The following is a 24,593-nucleotide window of genomic DNA, read 5'->3' as shown; positions in this document are numbered from 1 at the left end:
ATAAAAAGTTAAAGCATTGATAAAGGGTTGATGATAACTGGATGCCGAAAAACATGATTTATAGATGCATATTAGCGCGAAATAATCAGTTGATCATCTCATGGAATATAACACATGGAATATAAACTGTAGATAAAGTCATGTTTTTCCAAGGCTGTATGTTTTCAGATGCAGGCAGTGGGTCAAATTTGTTGGGAACCTGATACATCTTCCCATAGAAAAGTTACATTTATTCAAACATGTATGTGCACATCATTATGAAAATCAAGCATTTAATAAAATAAAAAAAACACGACTTAAAAACTGTATTAAAATAATTCGGGTCCACATTAAGCCCGACCAGATAGTAGTCCAATTAAGAACTATCCACTTTATAACATACAACTTAAATGTGGACTCGATGCTAACCTGATTTCGAGTACAAAATTTGTAGACAGGAGCCTATGTTTCAACCCTCCCCATTTTATCGATATCGATAAGAATCGTAAGCGTGTAGCGTACTACACTATTTAAATCGCTTATGTTGGTACTATGGTTCTTTGACAGTTCTTTGTCGTCAGTTTGGTAATGATTTGCGAAACAAACTGATTCCACTCGCTAGTATGGAAATCCCGTCTCTTAAAACGTAGTGATTATATGCTCTTTGCGGAAAATCAGGAAAATGTCATTGTTAGTCAGGCTTTGTAGTTGTCTTGTCTCGTTAGTTCGCCGAGTGATCGCGCTGGTTTCAAGAAATATCGTGGTGGTAACGGAATTCATTCCTCTATAATGTTAAAACGAGGTAATGATTCTTTCGATGATAGTAAAGAGGGTACCTACACTGACGCGGTCCACCCGCGGTTTTTACAGAAACCCCCTAAAGTTCTTCGCGGTACAGTATCAGTATTTATACAGTTAATTCGTATAACAATCATTTATGCGCGCTTACAAATTAGTATATAATTTCTCTATTATTGGATTATATCGCCTTTTTCTAAGTCTATTAAAATAAAATAAAATACCATGTATACCTATTACTATAATGTCAGTACTGATAACAGGCGTACATGATAACATTGTTGACTTCTTCCACTCGCATGAATATAACTACTTTATGCCTTTTAAATGCTTCTATAAGATACTTAGAATATAGTTATTTTACTCTTACAATATAAAGTTGCTGATGCCTATTAGATCTGACTAACCCCAAAATTTAATTTATTTTAATCATACAAAAACTAAATTGTGATTGAGAATCCTACTTATTATTGTTTTTTTTTTTAATGATATAGGAGGCAACTGAGCAAACAAATCAATGGATGGTCAGTGATTACCATTGTTGATGAGCTCCTGCAACACCAGAGGGGTTGTAAGTGATTTGTCTGCCTTTGAGATGGGAGTACACTCTTCTTGAAGGTTATATCAGTCCGGAAATACTGAAGGAGACAATTCATTTCACTGTTTAGCTTTGTGAGGCAGGAAGTTTTTGGAGAAACCCACAGTTTAGGACTGCCAACCACCGCATAATATGAAAAATAATGTAAATAATAATAAATAATGTAATACTGTATAACTCTGTCAAATGGCAGATGAAAAAAGTATACCTATGGAACACCATAGATATATAACTTATATGTATATCTTTGCTAGTCTGTAAGAGTGTCCTACTGCTGGATAAAGGTCTCCCTACTTCGTAACATTATAAACAATCAAAACAGGTTAATACTAACTATTTGTATCTATATAAGTCTGTTTACATTCTTTTAAATACCTGAAAGAGTAAACTATTAATGTAATTATTATTTCTACAATAATAAGTTTTGAAAGTTTTCATATTATTAGGGACTTTTCACTGGACCAATTCTGTTTTATATTATGTTTGATCAGTAGTTCCTTCCATTATTTCAGGGTTGAAGATTGCCCTGGTCCAACTGGCAGTTGGTCCCGACAAAAGCAAGAACATTGCGCGGGCAGTTGAAGAGATCCACCGCGCTAAGCAGGCTGGAGCGCAGCTGGTGGCTCTGCCAGAATGTTTTAATTCACCTTATGGCACCAGTAAGTAGCAGTCTACCTAAGCTAGATAATGTATTTTTATGTCATGATAAAGGTTTGTAGGGTTGATGCCCTAAATGGTCTGCCCTTTTGAGTATGCAATCATTTATTTGCTTTGCAATTTTTATTTCAGTTCAACGAGGCTTAACCTCAATTGCAACTCCATGGCACTTAATAGTCTTAAATGTTTCTTAGTAGGAAAAAAATACAATACGTCGAAAGTTATGTCCAGTATTTTGTATGTTGTCATATTAAGGCTTAAAAAAACACTGATAATATGTTTCATGAACTGTGCCAATAACGAGAAAAGATTATAAGCAGTTCTGTTTCATAAACTATAAACATGTGTATGTCACAAACACTTCAGTTTTCCAGCAACTTTTTTGTAAACATGTTGGTCTTGAATGAAAGTGTTACAGAGAATTAATAAACAAGACTGGAGTGTATCGGACCGGAACAAAAGGATACAATATAAACAGCATGTGTTGGTGGCACATTCTAGTGTAATCGAGAGATTGTTGACAGACTCAAGCAGGACTTAAGCTAGCAACTCTAGGATATCAGTCTGCGACTCTACGATCCAAGCTACTGTGATTTACGGTTCATATTTTCAAAATTGTCTAAACGCGATCTAAAAACTCTTTGATATGTCACGATTGTATAAAAAACTATATTCTTGTCTTTCAGAGTTCTTTGATCAATACGCGGAAGAAGTCCCCATGGGGGAGACGTCGCGTGCGCTCTCCAAGGCCGCAGCGGAGGCCGGCGTGTGCGTAGTGGGCGGCACCGTGCCCGAGCGCTGCGGGGAGAAGCTGTACAACACGTGCACCGTGTGGGACGCGCGCGGCAAACTCCTGGCGCAGCACAGGAAGGTGTACTTTCCAACTTTTTCTCCTGCACTTCGTACATTCTTCGACATTCTCTTAATCCTCTTTTGTGAAACTTTGGCGAGGATGTCATCCATCGCAACGTCAAGCAAACACCTCCAGCGCTTAATTTCCTCTTTTGAAATCTCATCATATCATCCGAAAGACGGTCACTACTGGATAACTGGACATAGTCAGAATCGTATTATTATCTCTACAGACTTCACAAAGTCAACTTAAGAGTGTTATAACAAAAACTCATTGTGTAATTTCAATTTATTTATTCAACAGACAAGAATGGTCCATAATGGTTAAATAAATAATAAATAAATAATTATTATAGGACATTATTACACAAATTGACTAAGTCCCACAGTAAGCTCAATAAGGCTTGTGTTGAGGGTACTTAGACAACGATATATATAATAATATAAATATTTATAAGTACTTAAATACATAGAAAACACCCATGACTCAGGAACAAATATCCATGCTCATCACACGAATAAATGCCCTTACCAGGATTTGAGCCCGGGACCATCGGCTTCGTAGGCAGGGTCACTACCCACTAGGCCAAACTGGTCGACAGAACACAAGAAACAAGAAGAAGAGTAGTAACATAATTTAAGATTTAAAACTAATTGTACAATACAAGCAAGTGTGTGTTTAATACAAGCTGCAAAAGCATGCCTACCTTTACTACCTTATGAAAGGAGTTCATTCATAAAGTGGCTAAGCACTTTAGCAGCTGGATATAAGTATATATTAAGGAGCTGTTTTAAAGCTGTTCTAATAAAAAAAAAAATTACGCTCTCAATGCTTGTTTCACTTATTTATATGAATGGATTAATCCATATCTGGTGCATACGAGTATTGAATCAAAACCTATTGTTTTTTAGATGCACCTCTTCGACATCGACATTCCAAATAAGATAACGTTTAAAGAGTCCGAAGTTCTATCAGCTGGCGACCAGTTGACCACATTCGAGGTTTACGGCGTGAAGATCGGCCTGGGCATCTGTTATGATCTACGGTTCCAGGAGATGGCGCATCTTATGGCAAACAAGGGTAAGAGATCATCGTCCACAGTTAAACGGACAATTTGTAAATATTATAATTATAATAATAATATCAGACAGTGAGGCAGAATGGACCTTCTTTTAGTTTTAGTTTCTATTTGTAAATATTATAAACTATATATTTTTCAATATTTAAAATGGTATTAGCCACCCAAACGACGACTGTTTATACTGATCACTCGCTGAATATGTCACAGCCCTAGCACAGGCTTCGGTCTTTTTGGGCTGTTACTGCACACTAAAGTCTTTAAACGCTGGTCTGGACAATCTTTTCTATGTTATGTTGTATTATTTAGATATTTCCCAAATAATTTTGGTCTTTATTTCACAGTGGTAGGGTTCAATTTTGCGTAATTTCTGACACCCTTTTGTCTTATAACGGGTTAAGTATACTATATACTTTTTTCACTTAATGTCAAAATTCAAAATTCAAAAATTTATTCTGCAAGTAGGCCTCAAGGGCTCTTTTACAAGTCAATACAACATTTATAGTAACATCATATAGTGACATGAAAAATACATAACAACATTTATAAATATAACAGCCAATACCTGGGTAAACATTACATTATATTATAATCTTAATATAAATAATTACTACAATACAATAGAGATGTATAGTCTCTATGGTTAAAAACACATTAAATCTGGAGATGTAAAAGGTCCCCAATGTCAGAGTACTAATACTAATAAAATTTGGAGATGTAAATGTGATTTTATTTTAGTGGCTTTAACCTTCCGAATTCTAGTTGTCACCGTGTAAAAATTCGACCCTAATACCCATTATCTTCTGCATACAGGATGCTCCCTCCTGATCTACCCGGGCGCCTTCAACATGACCACGGGCCCCAAGCACTGGGAGCTGCTGGCCCGCGCGCGAGCCACCGACCAGCAACTGTAAGTCGATGTCTATTCTTCCATTTGATTCCCCTTCCTCGTCTTAGCTTATATTTATAGCCTGCTAAGTTAAGGGTCGAAGAATTGGTGCAGACATTTTTTTTATCCAAGCGATTGACATCTGGCTTCCAAGCCCAGGGGGAAACTAAGTTTTTTTGGTATAGTCTGGGTTTTTGACAAAGTTTTCCTATACTGATAAGCTATCGGTAAGTATCAAACGGTAAGCTATCGGTAAGTATGTGCAAGCCATATAGCGAGAATTAGTGACCAAAGTTGTGACAATAGGGTTGTTTCCATCTACAAATGTTAGGGCAGAATTGTATCCCAATAAATTCTTTTGGATTATAAGAACATGTTAAACTACTTTTAGGGGACCTGTAATGACCATATTTTTGTAAATATTAAATTTAAAATATCTTTTGGCACACGTCACGTGACCAAACTCGAAACGTCTTTGAAGATTAGGATGACGTCACAACTCTCGGATTGACACTGTTGACAGTTAGGCGATAAACAACAAATGACAAATGTCTGTTGACAGTTCGTATCTTCTACGTGTGTATGTAGTTATGTGTCAAACCGTAAACTGTGACGTCACACAATTTTCAAAGAGCGTTTTGGGCGCGAAAGCATCTGTCAAAATATATTTTGTTAAATTAACATATTTGAAGCCGTTTTTAGCATAAAAGTTGAATTTTAGGGCAACTTTTAGTTAATATAAAACGTAATACAAGCGTTTCAAAAAATTGGAAACAACCCTATTCGGAAAGGACCACATGGAAAAAGAAAATCTGACAGACCAACCACAAGATGGGTCAATGACTTTATCAACATCATACCGCACAAATGGCAAGATGTAGCGTAGGACCGCTCAGAATGGCGGTGGCTGTGGGACGACTTTACTCGCGAAGAGGTCCACCAATCATACTGTTAGTTAGTAGTTGAATTAATTTAGTAATAATAATTAAGTATGTAAGCTAGCTAGCTAGTATATATTTATTAATCATGTTAATGTAGTGGAATTAAAGGCTTCTTTTTTTTATAAGTATCAAACAATATTTTGTACGAATTCTAAGAAACTCTTCAGTATAAGCCGTGGTTCGATTCGAACCCGTGACCTTCTAGGGTTTTAAATTCGCACGCCTTACAGATAGGCTAGCTACCAACGCTTTATTAGGCTACTAATCCTTCTGTCAATTTGATTGTCTATGGTATTGTAGATTTGCATAAATTTTATTTTATAAAAAATAGGAAGGTGGAATGGCAAGCCAACTCTGTCAGTACTCTCTTGACTTATTTAGGTTTATATTGATAACCACACTGAGGGAACGCGCAAGACTTGTAAACTTTTGAATTCATGTTTATTCAATGAGCAATCGAGGATCTAGGTAGCAAACGTTAAAGGTCTGCGTTCTGGGGGCCTACCGCGAAAACCGAAATTCGCAAATTGCGGGGATCTTTCTCTTTTACTCTTACTATTCGTATTCGCGGGCTTGGTTTCCGCAACTCGACGTCGTAATTCGCGCCTATTTTGCGTGAATTTTACTCTTAATAACACGTACTTAATTAGAGTTACAGAGAAAAATGCCCGCGATTGACGAACTTCGATTTTCGCGGTTATAGCCCTGTTTTTACAAACGTGACGTCACTCGGGACGCCATGACACTGACAAGCGTTTTAACGCCAATTTTAAATTTAAAAACTCAAATGCATTTTTTTCCTACTTAACTGTTATTTTCTCTAGAAAAATCTTATTAGTTGTACATAATAAATGTTTCTAAACATTATAGAACAGTTTTTAAAAATGTGTCATCATGCCTATTGAACGTTGACAGTTGGGTGGCGCTAGTGAGCCCGGCGCGCGACGAGGCGGCCGGCTACGTGGCGTGGGGACACTCCACGCTGGTGGACCCCTGGGGCGCCGTCGTCGCCAAACTGGATGAGAAGGAGGGCACTCTCACGGGCAATATAGGTGAGTGAGACAGAGTATACATTAGGAATAAACTTGGATCTATACTTCGTTTTTCAGCGTTAGAAAAAGACTGTAGTAGATCTTGACGTGTCTTTTTATTGCAATATGCTTTTGAAAAATAAATCACAGCAAATACAAGGGCCCTTTTTTAGTTTTTCGTAAATAACTCGTAAACGTAAACGGTGGCCCATAGCAAAAAATGGTCTTTCACGCAAATAATGTATATAAAATTGCCTATAAGAAAGATTTTGTACACTTTTTCGCTAGGATCAACATTTAAAAGATATTAAAGCGGGAAAGTTAATTAAAATCAATTTTTTGGTCCATTTTTCTATATTTTTGTAAATAATTCCTAAACGGTGGCCAATAGCAAAAAACGTTGTTGAATGTAAATAATCTACACAAAATTTTCTACAAAAAAGATATGGGTACTCGTTTTATAAGGATCAATATTTAAAAAGATTATTAAAGAGGGAAAGCTACTTAATTATTGTTAGACAACTCTTCATCAATCAATAACATTTTGTCCTATAATAAAAAGCACGTTAACAACCTCATTGTTTTTTTTAGATTTGGATACGGTAGAAGAAGTCAGGAGTCAAATACCAATAAGAAGTCAAAGGCGAACGGATATCTACGACACCATCGCCAAATAAGGATAATAAATTAAAATCTAGATAATATACATACGTACGTATCATTTATTGTACTGTTGTATAGTATGTAAAGAGAGAAAGGCCACGTCTCAAATACAACACCTCGTATTTAGAAATGAAATGTGCAGCCAGTCAAATCTTTCTCGATTGTGAGATCAGCACGACTATAAGCTGTGCATTTGTAATTCAGGTACTAAAGTGACAGTTTGATTGTCCAGTTCATTTAAGTAAGGACGCGAAGCACTGAGTATTTCGTGCATTGATCCACCGGTTTCTATGTGCCGGCGTTCAATGCCCCTGTGCGACCGGGAAACCAATATATTGGGTCATTACCTATAAAATTGGCGTTTTTGTTCATAAGTATTAGTCATGTCATAGTTTATTTATTTTAATAGTAACTTCGAAGTATTTTTTAATTTCATTAGTGCGCTACATAACAACGATTTTACATACAATTATTTGCTACTTTTATTGTTTTATGTATTCAGAATACCGCCCTGAAAACAGCTCTTTTCATGTCCTGCCGGCTCGAGTATTTAAATGACTTATATTTTTCTGACGAGACAGATTAAAAAAAAAAATGATATAGAAAATGTGCCTTAAAAATGTCTCAGATTACTGGCAAAAATTTGTTTGGTTTGAAAATGCCATCACAAAATAATCCGCAAAAATCATTGTATGCAAAATCGAACTTCGTTAAAGTTCTCCATACAAAACGCCAATTTCATAGGTAATGACCTAATAATTATACACGTGCGATAGGGACCGTGCGCGTTGGAGGGTCTGCCATCTTGTGGCCTGAATCGGAACCATAAACATGCACATGTACACGTCACCTGTTTTCTTGCGCATAGTAGGTTCTGCCATCTTGTGGGCTACATCGGAACAAAAACATCACATTTACGTCTCGCGCCAAAAATCTGACGGCTCCTGTGCTGCCTCCTACAGTTCATGCACGCTCCCTATAGAGCGGAAATGGCGGAACAATGTACGAAATTCTTCGTACTTACTTTAGTACCTATTTGTCCTGGTTTTGTACCGATCTTGTACTAAATAAGATTACAAATCAGTCGGACAAATTGGGGCAAAGAGTTGAACCTTTCTTGGGAACGTTCTCCGTTAACTATGGGGAATATTCTTCTCCATACAAAACAGAGAACGTTCTCGAGAACGGCACAACTACAGGGGCAACTGAACTGCCATTTTATATACTTAATATTTCTTTTTCGTGTACTACATAATAGATCTGGAATATATAAACAAGAATAAAGAGAAGGTATACATATGGAAAAAATAAGTTGATGAATATTATTATATTAATTATCTTTGCAATAAGATTTACGTATTGTTTTATTATTGTCTGTGATGGTATTTGCCGTAAGTGATTACCAAGCTACCTATCAATTTTGTGGTAGGTATACAATAACATTTTACACCAAAAAATAAATATGTAAATGTATTTTTAGATCTATGTAATTTAATTAATGAAAATATTTTTGGACGAGTCCTATTGTTATTAAAATTTCGACTTTAAACTTTTATTTATATATATAATATAATATAATAATTTAGCCTATATACGTCCCACTGCTGGGCACAGGCCTCCTCTCATGCGCGAGAGGGCTCGGGCTATAGTCCCCACGCTAGCCCAATGCGGATTGGGGACTTCACATACACCTTTGAATTTCTTCGCAGATGCATGCAGGTTTCCTCACGATGTTTTCCTTCACCGAAAAGCAAGTGGTAAATATCAAATGATATTTCGTACATAAGTTCCGAAAAACTCATTGGTACGAGCCAGGATTTGAACCCACGACCTCCGGATTGAAAGTCGGACGTCATATCCACTTTTATTTATTATATTACCTTTTCGTCAGACATTTTCTGCTGAAAGGACGGACAAAAGAGTGTAGCAAAAATTGTGTCTCAGCAGAAGGGTGGCAGAAGTTTTAGTCCCTTCCGAAAGTTCCGAATTATTGCAATTAGTACAAGACAATTCTGCGCGCGAGAAACTGTCGCGGTGCACTCGTGCTAAGCGTACAGGAAGTGTCCTACCCAGTGTTGGCCGATCGTTAATTAGAATTGACCATTAACAGGCGGTTTCAGTTTACGGTTCAATTTGTAATGCTTAATGCCGTTAATGGTCAGTTCTAATGAACGTACGGCCAACACTTGTCCTACCAAAATGTTGATGTAATAGTCTTTTAACTACTGAATGTATAAAATTTCACTGCTTCGAAAAGATTCGAAATCGCGACTATTTGTAACACCTGTGCGATCGCTCTAATCAACTAAGCCACCGGAGCTTGTCAGATCCGTGTGAATTGTATTTGTATACGTGTGTGGAAAAATAAAACATTTTTGCTAGCTTGCACAAAACTCTTACCATAAAGACGAAATTTGCTCTTTTCTTTATCCTGTCAGAGCGTCCTTATGTCAAGCGCAACTGTTGTACCTTTTTGTTGAGAACGATACATATACGTATACATTCTGTAAGAAAAACGCCTATAATGATGTCAATGACGATTAATATTTATGAAAGCTATGCATATATAATTACTATAACAGTAATCACGACTATCTAGAGGTAGAAAAATGGCCTGTAGTGTGCGCTACGTACGTAGGTACACACAGCTTCACGCACAGTAGGTTAAGGATCACATATCAGAATAAAACTATTAGTACTTTCAACCAACAAGTTTTCTCAATTGACGTCACACCTTACAGATCCAGGAAGGATTCAAATTGGTTAAGTGAAATTCTTCTCGGGGACATCTGTTGAATAAGATAGACTGGCGTTTTGTGTCTTGCTTGCCTTATGCCTATAGAACTGTTTCAAATCTATACTACCCGAAATAAAAGAAAAAATTACATGCGATGCAATGCAATCAGATTGACGAGGTACTAATTATTTTGCATTAAGTTCTACGTTTTCTTTGGCATTCAGTGACATGATACAGAGTACCTAATACCCATTTACAATTAAAGTAGTTTGGCGGTAATAAATTCCCACAATAGATTCACATATTACTACGCTAGACACTTATAGTAAACACGGCATCTGATCTGAACGCTTGCGCCATCGACCCTGAGCGTTGGGAGGAGCTTGCTGGAAGGAGGTCTTCTTGGCGTTCTACCATCCGTAACGGTGTCAAAACATTTAAAGATAACCGCCTCACTAGCCTAGACATAAAACGCCAGTTACGGAAAGAAAGATCTAAGCCCTCCTGCGTGTACACATTTATTAGGGTCGCCGTCATGAGGAGGACTATATATACATCTAACAGAAGATTCGGCATATGGCACATATCCGTAGCACATAATTCCACTGTCAAGGGGTGAGCTTCCATCAATGGCTGCCGGTATAAAGACAAATGTGGGACCTGAGCGTCCCTTGTTAGGTCAACGTTGCGGCGGATCACAGTTTACGAAAAACAAGTATATCTACCTACTTATTATTATTATTTCATTACGTAATGAATGATAGCCTAATCAATAGAAAAAGGCGCAAAGTTCAAAGATTTTATGCCTATTATACTTATCGTGCCTAAATTTATTTAATACCTACTAATGACAAATTGGTTTGCAAGATTAAGAGTTGTTTTGTTAATTTTTCTATTTATCTCTTAATTACATGAGTTAAGGGTTACTTTACCTTTATCTTATTTAAGAAGGGGATACGCAGAGGCGGCGCTAGGCGAGGGCGACATGGGCCACCGCCTACGGCCTCGCGGTCCGAGGAGACTCGCGCCTCAAATACATATAACTGGGAAGCAACGTAAAAAAATATTCGTTATTTCTTGCGCCACCAGAAGGCATCGTTAAATGTACCTTGCCCACATCAAATTTTGGTCTTGCCCCGCCACTGGGGATACGTAGGAGGGTCTTGAAAGAATAGAGAGAGAATAGATTATTTATCACAAGAATATTTCTCGGAAATTATGAGATATCGTTAACGACCTAAATAGAAACAGAGCTCCATTGTGTCCTAAAAATACTCTTTTTGACACAGTACTTGCCAACGGCACATGAAGAGTACCTACTACGTATTAAGTGTACGACGTTTACGAAATATAATATTAAAGTGATTCCAGCAAAAAGGTGAAACTATCCCCGAAGCAAGTGCAATTCTTTCAAGACTACGGTTACCTCCAATTGCCCGGATCTTCACTGAGAGGAGTTAGTGAAGATGGCTCAGGAATACGGCAGGCTGTTCCGAGAGAAGAATAACCCGAAGATGGAGACGTCGTGGCAGTGGAAGCTGATGAGCAAGGCGGCAGATAACGAGGAATATTCCGTAAGTGTGAATTATGGGGATAACCAACTCAACTGTTTATAAACTTTATGAATGGTTACAACTGTTTTGAGACCAAACAAAAGTTAGGTTTATGGTATATTTATATGTTTGAATATAACGTATTTTTAAAGAGTTTTTTTTTAAATGGAGGAGCGGTGTATATGTGTGTAAGTATGCTTGTATGTGTGTGTGTGTGTGTGTAAGAATGCGTGTGCGAGTGCGTGCGAGGGTGCGTGCGTGTGTGTGTGTGTGTGTGTGTGTGTGTGTGTGTGTGTGTGTGTGAAGGTACGTGTCAGAGAATGAGAGAAAGGGCAGCTGTATTTAAACTGAGGCAGATTACATTACTAACAAAACGACAAGTGGTAAAATTTAGGAGATTGTTTGTTTGTTTGTTTGTTTAAACTTTATTGCACAAATTTACAAAAAGAGTACAAATGGCGGACTTAACGCCTTGAGGCATTCTCTACCAGTCAACCATTGGGCTAAACAGAAATAGTTAGTTTGGTGCAGGATTGTAAAGAGTTGATATGGAAATAGACACAAGTCGAGACTACTATGATACTATACTTACACTAATATATATTTTAAATATACCTACATATATACATATTCAATATATATAAATAAACATACATATATATAATAATAATGTACCTATTAGTGTGAGATATCACGCAGACATTTAGTCACGAATGTTTTCAAATAAGTGCTTACGCAACTTGCTTTTGAAAGAAAGCTTGCTCTGAGCTTGTCTGATAGGCAGAGGGAGAGCATTCCACAGACGTATTGCTTGGCAAGTGAATGAGTTGGACAAGAATCCAGTCCGATGAGGGAGGACAGCCAGCTTCAGAGTTCGAGAAGCACGAAGAACATAACCAGGACGGGCTGTTATAAATTCAAATTTAGACCTGAGATAACTGGGTGCAGCTGGGTCAAATAAAATTGAATACAAAGTACATAAAATTCGCAATGACCTGCGTTCACGAATTGCGAGCCATTGGAGTTTACGGCGAAAAGCAGAGACATGGTCATATTTGCGGAGGTTAAAAACGAATCTGATGCAATTGTTGAGGAGACGATCAAGTTTGGAAAGCGAGGCTTGTGTAATGTTAGTGCAACACACATCAGCGTAGTCAATGATTGGTAATATTAGGGACCGAACAAGTAAAATTTTAGTACTTGCCGGTAAAAAGTTTTTATGCCTGTAAAGCGCCCGCAATGTATTGGTCACCCTGCGACTAACGTCAGACACATGTTGCTCCCATGTCAAACCACTGTCGATAATTAAGCCCAGATTTTTAACATGCGCTGACAGAGGTATAACGGTGCTTTCGAATAGGATAGGCGCAACGAGAGAAAGATCAGTTGACGAAAGTAAGCGGGGGCTTCCCAAAACTATACCTTGGCATTTCGTGGGGTTAACGGCGATTCCAAAGTCACGGGACCAAACAGCGATGCGGTTAAGATCGTCGTTAATTTTAGCGATTGCACATCCGATGTCTTTGGTATTTGCTTGCGTATAAAGTTGCAAGTCATCAGCATACAAATGGTAAGAGCAGCTAAGACTATTAGTAATCAAATTTATAAATATAGAGAAGAGAAGAGGAGAAAGTATGCCACCCTGTGGAACACCCGAAGTGAGCTCTAGCCAGTCAGAAAAGGACTGACCAGCGCGAACCGCCTGCCGGCGATCCAGGAGGTAAGAAGAGAACCACTCCGCGACTGATGATGAGATGTTTAAATGTTTTAGCGCAGCAAGTAAAAGATCATGATTAACCGCATTAAAGGCGTTGGAAAAATCGATTAAAACCAATACAGTTAGCAGAGAGTTCTCCATGCCGTGCCTCACATCCTCAACTACTTTCAGCAGAGCTGTCGATGTACTGTGCCCAGGGCGAAAACCGGATTGAAAAGGCGACAGTAAATGGTTAGAGTAGATGTGGGTAGATAGTTGTTTATGAACTACTGCTTCTAATATTTTTGACATGAATGGGAGAATGGATATTGGCCGAAAGTCTTTAAGTAAAATGGGGTTAGAATTTTTGGGTAAAGGGATAACATGGGCATTCCGCCACACTGAAGGAAAAACCCCATTGAACATTGAAGAATTAATCAGAGAAGTGATAACTGGGAGAATACATTCTAAGATGCAGACAATCATTAATCTACTCAAGTCGTCGTGACCAACTGCATTGGACTTAATGGACAGGATTACTTTACGGATCTCATCATCAGTGGCAGGGGAGAAAGAAAATCTATTAGAAATAGAAGGTAAAGAAGAAATGTACGAGATGCTTAAATCTTTGGTATCAGGGTCTAAGGTGGGACTTTTTGCAAAATGTTTATTTAAATCGTTAATAGAAAAAGAAGAGAATGAATTGCATGGGCTATGAGATTTGACGACACCAATAGATTTTAGGAATTTCCAAATGTCAGCTTGGGATGAAGAAATAATATTTTCATGTATATATTTACGCTTAGCCGCTCTCACCAGTCGATTACACCGATTCCTAGCAGCCTTATAATGTTGCCAGTCTTCGTCACACCGGCTGCGTTTGTACTTCCGGAACGCCCGATCACGTCTTGCCATGGCCATTCGGACCCCTCTAGTAATCCAGGGCGCAGGAGGTCGTTTCAGTTTGACAGTACAAACCGGTGCGTGAGTGTCGTAGAGCTTTAAGACTGCTTTATTCAATAAAGCTACTCCCTCATCCACCGAGGGTGCTGCATATACCGGCGTCCAGTCCACAGCACACGCGTCACGTTTTAGGGCTTCAATATCCAGCCTCGCAAAGCTACGCAGCTGAACAAATTTGGATTGTGGTTTAGGAGGCCGGATACGATAGCTCATGAAAATAAGGTCGTGGTGAGAAAACGCGGGCGCTGTGAACTGGCCAACTTTGTCCACGAGATCTTTGGAAGAAGTTAGAATAAGGTCAAGCCAGGAGTCCGAAGCATCACAGTTGTGGTGGGTAGGGTTAAGAGGAAGAACGTTTAAACCCGCTGATTCAACGATTTCGTGCAATTTTCGTGACCTATTGTTAAATTTTAAAAGATCGGTATTAAAGTCACCCATTACCACGTGATGTGTGTACACTGAGCTAATCGGAGACAAAACTGATTCAAAGTCAGTAAAGTAGTCAGTGTTTGGAGGACAATAGACTACACCAAGTACTGCAAGTGAACCCCTCACGTTAATTTCGACAAATAGATATTCAATAGACCCAGAGTATCTCGTGGAAGATGATGAAATAATTTTATACGTAATATTGCTGCGGAGGTAAATGGCAACACCACCGCCACGTTTGCCTATACGGTCGTTACGTAGCAACACAAAACCTGAAAGGCCATAAGAAGTGGAGGGTAGCTCAGGTTTAAGCCATGTCTCTGAAACCATTATAGCATGTATATTACTCGAAGAGAAAGTGTCTAAGAAGTCATTGTAGTGGCTCGGAATACTCTGGGCATTGATGTGGCAGATGTTAATATGTTTGCAATCGTTCTCAAAAGTGTGTGTGAGGCGATTCCCGAGCGTATCCGGCTCACCGGCCGAGCTATCAAGCGAGTAGAAAGAGGCAGACAAGTCGCATGCTGAAAGGTAAGATTCATTGTTCGACATAATATTTCACTAACGCAGGTACAAATATAAATATATACAAATAAATAAGTAAATTAAAAATATATAAGTACTAAAACTATTATACCCGTATACAGGCAATTTTTACAAACTATACAAGTTCGGTTTACCCTGCCAGTTGACCAATAGAAAAAAAAAAAAAACAGGAAAAATCTACAATAACAGAAAAAAAACATAACACAACTTAAATTACTTAAAAACTTGTCGAGCACATTAATTAGGAAAAGAAAAAACAAAAATAAATATAAGTTAATACAAGAAAAGATGTTGACATATGTATTTGCAAACTACCGTAAAATTGTCTTGCAAAAACAAAACGCATAATTTGACATCTATCATCATGACGGCTATATTGACGTTTGACTTGACTGAATCGAATTTACTAGTGAAAAATAAACTCAATATAAAAATACAAAGACGGTAGACTTATAAATTGTTCAGTGACCATAAGTTTTGCTAAACTGCGTAGTTTTTGACATTATATAAAACATGAAAAAACCTGTCAATGGCCACATGCAAGGCCCACTAACGTCTCGTTGCAGGCCTCCTGGTCGCAGCAGTCGCTGTGCTTTTACCGGCCACCGCAGAGACTTGTGATGCGGAGTTTGAGGCCATGGTGATAACCGCGTCAGATGCGAGGATTACACCGCCGGCCGGCGCAGGCGCCGTGACTTCAGACGGCGCAGGTGATGGGACTGCGGGTGGCACAGAGGCTGAGGTTTCGGAGGTGACAGACCCGGAGCTTAGGACTGCATGCTGCGACATCAGCGATTGAAGATGTTCATCCGAGGATAGCCGCTGTTTCTTCCCCGAAGGCAACTTGACAAAAATATTGCCGTCCATTGTCCATACTCTGCGCATACCAAAATACTCCCGAGCTGCATGGAACATTGATTGTCGCTCACGAGTAAGAAACTCAGAAACGACTGTTGGGGTGCCCTTTAAGCCTGTTTTCTTTGACCATATTAAGCTTCTTAACCGTGTATCACAAAAACGAACCAGAACTGGTCGAGGTCGCCCGTCCTTTAATGCACCGAGCCTATGGCAGACTAAAATAGAGTCCTTGTTCACATCAGCAAGTTGAAGGCGGTTTTGGCAGATAGCGACTACAGTACCAGTGATGTCCTCGCTGCTCGCCTCAGGAATACCAGAAAACAGCAGAAACTTCCTCCGATGGCGCATTTCAATGGTGTCCACCATACTCATGACTGAGCAGATCTGCTGCTTGAGGAGATTCATCATGCCCGACACTTGCTCTTTGAATGTGCTGACCTCCTTGCTAAGACTAGCGATGGTGGGATGAGTATGGGGAGATGCCAACTTCAGTGCCGCGTCCAGCTCATTGAACCGCTTGTTGATAGATGCCTCAAACTGCTTTTGTGTGTCCAGGATGGTGTTCATGGCCTCCATGTTTTGTTTTAGTGCCAGTAATTATATAAAAAGTGACAGGTGACAAGTGCAGACTGGAGTGCAAAGGTCAACAGGCAGGTTGGTGATGATTTTACACACTAATACCACATAGGAAATACTTTCCCACACAGTATGTCAATATTTAGACTCAATGCTAGTAATTTAAGGCCAAATTTTGTTTAAAACTTTTGAATATAAATAATAAATTTAATATACTAAAATCAGGTGACTTGTCGTTTTTTATACACCTACCCACTTTTACGAGGAAGAGATTCAATTTACGAGGAAGTTTTCTATTTCAGTATAGGTTCAGCAATTTACGAACTGTGATTTACAGGACTACCACTACTTCCCTTACAAGAACGACTCCATGACCGCAGCGTTCATCAACTTGGACGACGCCGACCCTGAGAACGGCGGGCTGTGCATCCACCCCCGCTCACACAAGTTCGGCCCGATGAAGGACGTCGGCACAATTGAGAAAGGACAGGCCTTCCATTATATGGACCCAGTAAGTACTAGGCCTCAGCCACGAAACATACGCTCCTTAGCGTGCGTTATGTGTTGATCTATCAATGGTAAATGTATGGCGGTTTATGTCGGCGTAAAGCATTCCCGCTCAGAGTACGCGCCTCTCGGGTACGGCTCTAGCAATGTCCAGCAGAACAGCAAGTTCGGCTGGGCGTGCAGCGTGGCGTTGAGCTTCTAAGCAATTTGAGCGTACACTGAGATCGCACTCACATAGACGCCGCGTTGTAAACCCCACTCGAGAGTCCATTCAATTTGCACATTAATCAGATTACTTATAATAATTATTACAGATTTAACTGAGTTTTTGATGTTTGCATAATGACGATGACGTTACTGGAACTCGAGTCATTATAACTCGGATAGCCCCAACCTATACTTTACTCTTTGGACCCATCTTTAAAATGAGGGTGTTTTAGCCATTTAAAACTATCGATCTCTAGCACACTTGTGTGTGAGCGTGTAACTGCTCTAACCAATATGGTTTCTGCAGAAAGAATGGCCAATCGTCGCCAAGAGGAGGGGATGTCATCTTCTTCTTATACTTGACGCTGCATAGCAGCTATCGTAATCTCTCCGACCGCGTGCGCCGCATGCTGCTTATCCAGGTGAGGCTGCACACTTGACGTTAGACCACATGCCTATTGCACTGTCGCTTACTAACTACATCTACTAGTATTACGCCTCGGTTTCTCGCTGTACGAGGCATAGACATCATTATAGGGTTGCCAAAAAAATAATAAGCAATCTTGAGGCTTTTCACTAGTAACTTCATCGATACTCCTCGATCGACCTGATTTCCTGACTTTCGCTCGATAGGGAAAAATCACGAACATAGATCTAAAACGTACCTTAAAAAATTCTAACAATTTATGCACAAAAGCTAAAGCAGAAAACAGCGCCATTTTATTTTTGATTGAACTTATATATTATTAATAATATTTTTTTGTGAAATGTGTTTCTACGCTTATAATTTTATATTTATTATATATCTATGAGCTTGAGTTTTGTCTCATGTTTTCAGGCCTACGATGAGCCCATCAAGTACACACACAGGAGCAAAACCTGTACACGCCACTCACCGTCAGCTCGCCACAAGCTGCCTCCGCGGGCAGATTTTTTTTTTCTTTCTTGCGATCGAAAATTGATCGATCACACGCACTACCTCCCTACTTATTGCAGGGTTTTCTATATGACAGTTTTCATTTTTCGTATTTATGAAATACTTATAATTTAAACACCACAAAGCGGTGTGCATGATTGCAGGTGACAATTTAAAAAACACAAATCTGTATCTAAGGATAGGTGCTTCAGGTGTTTTATAAATAAGAATTAAGGTAAAATACAATACAACATAGAACATATATATTTAATGTTAATATAAAACAACACATGAAAAAAATTAACCCAAATCTTTACAGCCAGTTTTCTCAATTTAGTAACTGACAACAAGGACGCAGCAATACGAAGAAGTGAGATGGATATATCTACATCGTGTCGCAGAAAGGTGTGTAAAGCTGTGTTAGCACCGTCTCCGGTATCTTTATTATAATTTGGACGTTACGGGTCTTTCTATTTGGTTCAAATATGCCTGCAGCAAATCTAGGACATTGCTTGCGCACCCCCAGAACAACGTAACGCCACTCCCACCTGTAACAAACCATTTCATAATTCTTAGAGTCAGACCAAGATAAGTTGGCAGTGATTTTGATAGCCCAGACAGTGCACGGGTTATTTTAAACGTCAAACTTCTATGGAATTATGACTATCAAAATGGCTGCCAATTATATTGGTCTGACTATAATACTTTCTGCTGAGAGGGATAGAGAAAAATATATGAATTGTCCTGTCCCACAACGGAAAGATCGCAAGTGTTTGACGAAAAGGTAGATGCTATTTACACAAGTAATAAATACTGACCGTGTCCGTAGTTGTGTATGACTAGTCTTCCATCCACAATTTCTAACTCCAACCTGACTTGGTCTCGTCCAGGTCGCAGACCTGTCCAGTGTTTTACTATTTTAGCCGCCTGAAACATAGAAAAACATTGTTTTTGTATTATACCTTATATAGTACCTACTAACTCACCTCACCCCGAATGTTGACCTCCCGATTTTCATTAAAAAACACCTCTACTAGTAAAACGAAAGTATTCCATGATGAAAAATATTATTACATTCACTGCCAGACAAAAAACGGCGCAATACCCCAGAAACCGGTGGTCTATAGCTGCGTACAAAACAGCGGGTTGTCCGGCATCTGAACAAAGTTCACGAGCGCCCACCAGGTGGGTTCCCGGCAGTGAATGTGTTAAGTAGTAAATAGAATAACCTACTGCTGCAGGTACATTATGCTATTTGCTACTGTTATGCTGTTGGGACGCATCTGTGCGTCCCGAGTTGAATGTAAAGCCGTCGCATCGTTTCGCTTGCTTGGCCGAGAATAGAATTTATAATTCATAAATGTTCAAAAGGCTGTTGAAAAGGCTAGCTGTACTGTGCTTGTATTGCTGTATTACTGGACTTAATTTCTAAATTTCAATTTTATAGCCGTAACAGATCACCGCACCTGTGCAGGACACCTTTCTCGCTAAAACTTATAGCTGCGTCTTTTAACCCTTAAATGCATGATTTTTATTTTTTGTAGAAAAAATGATTTTGTTTAGTTCATTGGATGTATGATCTGGGAAAAAATTATCCAGCTTTTATATTTACTTTTTTATATACAAAAATATACATAGTTGCCAAATGGCAACAGTATGCGTTTAAAAACTGAAATAAATGTCGTATACCAAGAAAAAAAGTTTATAATTTATATAGTAGTGTTTCTACTTGAAATAAAAACAAATTAAAATATTTTCTAAAACTAATCTAATTTGTTCTAATACTTCTAATAGTATGCGTTTAGTTAAAATTTTATTATTTCATGTTTATAACAAAATAGTTACGCATTTATCTAAATACATTGGTTCACAGCCCATGGGAAATGTATATTTATAATAAACAAATAATGTTTTTTCACTGAATGAATAACACTCATCCTAACGTGAAATCAAAAATAAATTTACCGCTCCGCTAACTTTAGCAAACACTACGTTGCCGCCAACTCAATTTTTTTTTTAAAGTGCGCAGATTTTAGTGTTGCCAGTTATTATTTCCCAAGACTACTACTTGACGTTTGGTATAAAGGTGCGTTCAAGAACGTAAAACTATGAGCTGTCTAATGCTTTGTAGACATTTGGCAACACTATGCATTTAAGGGTTAACGCACGTACGACGACCACCTTACACACTATCGATACGTGCGCCGTACCGGACCAAGGTCGCGGTCCAGTGATGTAATCTGAGGGCCTACCGCGAACCACGTTCGACGTGTTGCCTCTCTGTCGCACTTGTAAATTCGTACGTGAGTGTGACAGGGAGGCAACACGTCGAACGTGGTTCGCGGTAGGCCCTCTGTAGACACTATTATAACGATACATTAGATGCATTTGGTAACGGCATTGATACTTATTTCGTAAAACGAAATGGACTCAACGGGGGTTTTTGCGCAATGTAACTGATGTTACCAGGGTAAAATTAAAATTATATTTTTTTATTGTTAAAATTGTTACCTATAGTGAAATAGACACAGTAAAACACACACACAGTAGTTAGTGAAGTACAGTTAGAATGAGACAAAAAATGTGACTGCTTAGGTATTTAAGGATTTTAAGGTGAATAAGAGACAGTTTTTATCCACATTAACTTAAAGGGCCCTCCACACTCGTGCGCGAATCGATGCGCGAAGCCGCGAACGCGAGTTTGGAGGGCCCTCCCGTCGATTTCGCAGATTGTTCACGCCTTCGCGCCTTATTCCCAGTTTTTTGTCGGGACTCCACACTCGCGATCGCTCACGAGTCGGTTAATCTGTCCTTCTATGGTGGCTACTTGGTTATATTGGGTGCGAACTTGATCAACCAAAAATCAATTTGACAGTTCCCAGTTTGAACCAATAATGCCTTGCCGCAAACTAAATTCGATCAGCTGACGAAATCGCCGTGAAGTTGTGCGAGTGTGGAGTCTATGTCAAGTCGCAGTATGTTCGCTCTGCGAAGTCAAGCCGCGATTCACGCGCATAGTCTGGAGGGGGCTTAAAAATAAAACAAAACTTATTACCTTCATCGTAGGAATCCTTGAGCAACATCCATTAAGAATGAACTCTGTGTCCTTTGGATTTGTTCCCGTATTGAAATCGTGGTCTTGTTGCGTGCCGCCTAACACCACTGTCTCGGCGCTAAAATTGAATCAGACGAATGAAGGACTCTGCCAGTACCACAGAATAAATAATAGTACTACCGTACAGAATGGAAACTTCCTACAAAACCGAAATTCGACAGCGATTTAGGGACCTAAATAACACTTGCACGTCTATGCTATAAAAATCGCTGCAAAGTTATCTTGGTCTGACTATGAAGACTTACAACTCAAAAAAAATTACTTACTTAGGTATTATGTAGTGTCCAGAGCTTTTGTCCAAGACTGTGTCGTTCTGCCACGGGGCATCAACCTTAAAAATAGAAGAATTGAGTTAAAAATTAAAATAAATAATTACATATTTTTCCATTATAGTTGTCTTATTTTGTATGATCTAGTTCAATACTCACTCTTACGACCTGTCCCCTAACCGGGAACACCCCGGAATCAGGGACCAAATCTCTCGCTCCAAGACCAGTACAGTTGACCACCACGTCGTAGTCTTCAAGAACGGGGTCCCGTAAAGAAGTCACCTTGGCCCGCTTTAGCTCACCGCCGGCGCGGACGAAGCGGGAGTATAGGTATGATAGCATAGAGGTTGTGTGGACGATGAAGGTTGTGAACGTGTGGCCAGAACTGAAATTAAATGGAATCATGGTAGGGATTTTGACGAGTTTCAGGTTGACCCATACCGTATACGGTACAGTATGTATACACATGGTACAAACTAGTATACTCGTTTGTACCATGTTTATACATACTGTACAACACGGATTAACAACGTTGAAAATACGACTCCATGCCTTAATGCTCCGTTATTCGTTAACAATATTTTTTTAATAAAAAAAATGGGCTTCTCCTTTTTATAGAAACTTTTAATCCTAAATTTGTATTTTATAGAGTCAGACCACGATAAGTTGGCAGTGATTTAGCTAGCCCAGCCTGTGCAAGTGTTAAGTAAACGTGATAATTTCCGGGCTATCAAAATCGCTGCCATCCTATCTTGGTCTGACTCTGATGGCTTTGATACTTATTTCGTAAAACGAAACGTAGCCAACGGGGTTTTTTTCGCAATGTAATGTTTCTAGGGTGAAATCAAAATTAAGTACACTTTTACAAGCTTTTATTTAACTTGTTGTATTACTAACATTGTACAATGAGCTCTACAGACAACATCAACACAAAAGCGTGAAATAGAAATATAGGTGGACAAGTTGTCAACGAGATACTGTTGATAAATTAAAGCGAAATCACGATGAAAATCGAACACAATTGGACATATCAGAGCCCTTAAAGTGTGTTTATGTCCGCTGGTAAGCGGTAACTTCTGAAGTGGAATTAGCATGAGAAATAAAAATGCTATTTTACGCATTTACTATACTTACACATAGTCGGCAGAGTACAGCCGGTTCAGGTATTCCAACTGCCGTGGCTCTAAGTCCCGGAATCCGAAGACTGCCGAGCTCCACGCCAGAGTTTCTTTGTTATGGTCTTTACTCAGGGAGTAGACTGGCCCGATGCTCACGTTGTGACCGCCTTTCAGCCAGCATGAGTGCAGGAACTTATAAGTTTCACCACCCCATTTACTGTTAGGTAAACAGATAGACGAAATGATCAAAGATGCTAGTACAAAACAGGAAGATTGAAATTTATTTATCTGTTTCTCGCTCGAATATACAAGAGCGATAGAAAAACAGATAATTTAGGTATGGGTGACCCCTATTGGAAGAATAGGTAAACAAAGTTCACTTTATAACACTGATTTATTATATTATAAAATTAGATTTTTGTTTTTCGCGATAGGTCCTCAGAATTCAACTCATAATATGCTTATGGTTATCGACGGTTTTTAGTTGTTTCAATTTGATATACCTATTTTTGTGTGATTCAATCTCTTTATTTTAAATTCTATCCCAAAATCACCTAGTACAGTTAGCTGCAAAAATATGTATCGAGAGAATCGTCTCATAAATATGGTACTACGCTCTTATTACACTGGAATAAGATGCTATGGGACATATTTTTGAGTAATATGTGTACACCCATATTTTTACACTTGACTATACAAATAAGTACTTACTTAAGAAGATGCCCTGGAGTATTCCCACAGCAATAAGGATACCAAAGACCTCCAGACCCATCCCCAGTCGTGTCCGGACTGAACTCTTCTGATAACACTACCACCTGAAAGAAAATTGAATATATTGGCTAAAAACACTCGTGGCTTTCTATGGATCAACCTAGCCCCAAACTAAGCAAAGCTTGTTCTATGGTTATTACTAGGTGACGATAAACACATACTCATAAAGATAAATACACATTTATATACATAAAAAAAACACCCATGACTCAGGAACAAATATCTGTGTTCATCACACAAATAAATGCCCTTACCGGGATTCGAGCCCAGGACCATCGGCTTCATAGGCAGGGTCACTATTACCCATTCTTGCTGTTAAAATTTGGTTAAGGACTGTCTTATTTCAGACATGATAGAGAAAATCATACTGTCTTTGTTTTACGCTAGTCCTAGCATCGAAAAGAAAGGGCTCATCCCGAGGGGTGTTTTTATTCGTTCTTATTTACTGACAAATTGTGTTTGCCAGATTATATGTATCTATTTATCGTTTTGCAAAATTACTTTGTTATAATTATTTTTTTATTGTGTTTATAAACTTGCCTCAAAATTTGGGTATATTTCTTTGATCCGAAGTGCACAAGCTATTCCATTTATCCCAGCACCAATTACACCAACTTTAACCATGATTTGAAAAAAAAAACAGAAACTACGATTTATACAATTTATACAATCTTTCTTGAGACGTACGTGATAACAACTGAGTACAAAAGAATTCCATCAACATACTTAATACTTACTTTATCGCTAAAGCTAAGTAAACGACTTCAATATCTAGGGGTCAAAAGGTAAGTAAACTAACTATTAACAAAAGATTCTGTTAATTAATCTCTATTAAATTGGCCTGT

At 38.7% G+C, this 24,593-nt stretch overlaps 3 protein-coding genes across 4 annotated transcripts; 2 read left to right on the top strand and 1 right to left on the bottom strand.

Annotated features, from left to right (window-relative positions):
* The first annotated feature begins 627 nt into the window (after window positions 1-627).
* Window positions 628-9,036, top strand: LOC133527277 (omega-amidase NIT2). Of its 2 annotated transcripts, none has more exons than XM_061864216.1 (7): window positions 628-781; window positions 1,888-2,034; window positions 2,719-2,903; window positions 3,797-3,965; window positions 4,777-4,873; window positions 6,709-6,845; window positions 7,416-9,036. In XM_061864216.1, the coding sequence occupies exons 1-7, from the start codon at window positions 769-771 to the stop codon at window positions 7,499-7,501; spliced, it is 834 nt and encodes a 277-aa protein (XP_061720200.1). In that variant the 5' UTR covers window positions 628-768; the 3' UTR covers window positions 7,502-9,036. The 2 variants fall into 2 exon arrangements, with proteins under 2 accessions (XP_061720200.1, XP_061720199.1); XM_061864215.1 differs by having other exon boundaries at window positions 645-871.
* Window positions 9,037-11,145: 2,109 nt separating this feature from the next.
* Window positions 11,146-18,737, top strand: LOC133527247 (uncharacterized). The gene is made up of 4 exons (XM_061864159.1): window positions 11,146-11,798; window positions 17,183-17,356; window positions 17,867-17,981; window positions 18,398-18,737. The coding sequence occupies exons 1-3, from the start codon at window positions 11,691-11,693 to the stop codon at window positions 17,930-17,932; spliced, it is 348 nt and encodes a 115-aa protein (XP_061720143.1). The 5' UTR covers window positions 11,146-11,690; the 3' UTR covers window positions 17,933-17,981; window positions 18,398-18,737.
* LOC133527246 (D-amino-acid oxidase) lies at window positions 18,717-24,593 on the bottom strand. The gene is made up of 8 exons (XM_061864158.1): window positions 24,289-24,593; window positions 23,689-23,792; window positions 22,994-23,194; window positions 22,019-22,244; window positions 21,857-21,921; window positions 21,531-21,648; window positions 19,294-19,402; window positions 18,717-19,023 (listed from the first exon to the last, which is right to left on the bottom strand). Exons 1-8 carry the CDS (start codon window positions 24,370-24,372, stop codon window positions 18,920-18,922), a joined length of 1,011 nt encoding a protein of 336 aa, XP_061720142.1. The 5' UTR covers window positions 24,373-24,593; the 3' UTR covers window positions 18,717-18,919.

Source organism: Cydia pomonella, chromosome 17, assembly GCF_033807575.1.
Source record: "Cydia pomonella isolate Wapato2018A chromosome 17, ilCydPomo1, whole genome shotgun sequence".
Taxonomy (NCBI): domain Eukaryota; kingdom Metazoa; phylum Arthropoda; class Insecta; order Lepidoptera; family Tortricidae; genus Cydia; species Cydia pomonella.
This window is presented reverse-complemented; position numbering and strand designations above follow the sequence as displayed.

Bases quoted from the DNA above. Each gene is read 5' to 3' on its own strand.
- LOC133527247 (XM_061864159.1), top strand. From the start codon at position 11,691: ATGGCTCAGGAATACGGCAGGCTGTTCCGAGAGAAGAATAACCCGAAG. The intron at 11,799-17,182 runs GTAAGTGTGAAT...TGTGATTTACAG, and splicing joins CAGATAACGAGGAATATTCC to GACTACCACTACTTCCCTTA. The intron at 17,357-17,866 runs GTAAGTACTAGG...TGGTTTCTGCAG, and splicing joins CCTTCCATTATATGGACCCA to AAAGAATGGCCAATCGTCGC.
- LOC133527246 (XM_061864158.1), bottom strand. From the start codon at position 24,372: ATGGTTAAAGTTGGTGTAATTGGTGCTGGGATAAATGGAATAGCTTGT. The intron at 23,793-24,288 runs GCAAGTTTATAA...ATTTTCTTTCAG, and splicing joins AAATATACCCAAATTTTGAG to GTGGTAGTGTTATCAGAAGA. The intron at 19,403-21,530 runs GTAATAAGTTTT...TCTATGTTTCAG, and splicing joins CAAGGATTCCTACGATGAAG to GCGGCTAAAATAGTAAAACA.
- LOC133527277 (XM_061864215.1), top strand. From the start codon at position 769: ATGTTAAAACGAGGTAATGATTCTTTCGATGATAGTAAAGAGGGTACC. The intron at 872-1,887 runs GTACAGTATCAG...CCATTATTTCAG, and splicing joins ACCCCCTAAAGTTCTTCGCG to GGTTGAAGATTGCCCTGGTC. The intron at 2,904-3,796 runs GTGTACTTTCCA...ATTGTTTTTTAG, and splicing joins TCCTGGCGCAGCACAGGAAG to ATGCACCTCTTCGACATCGA.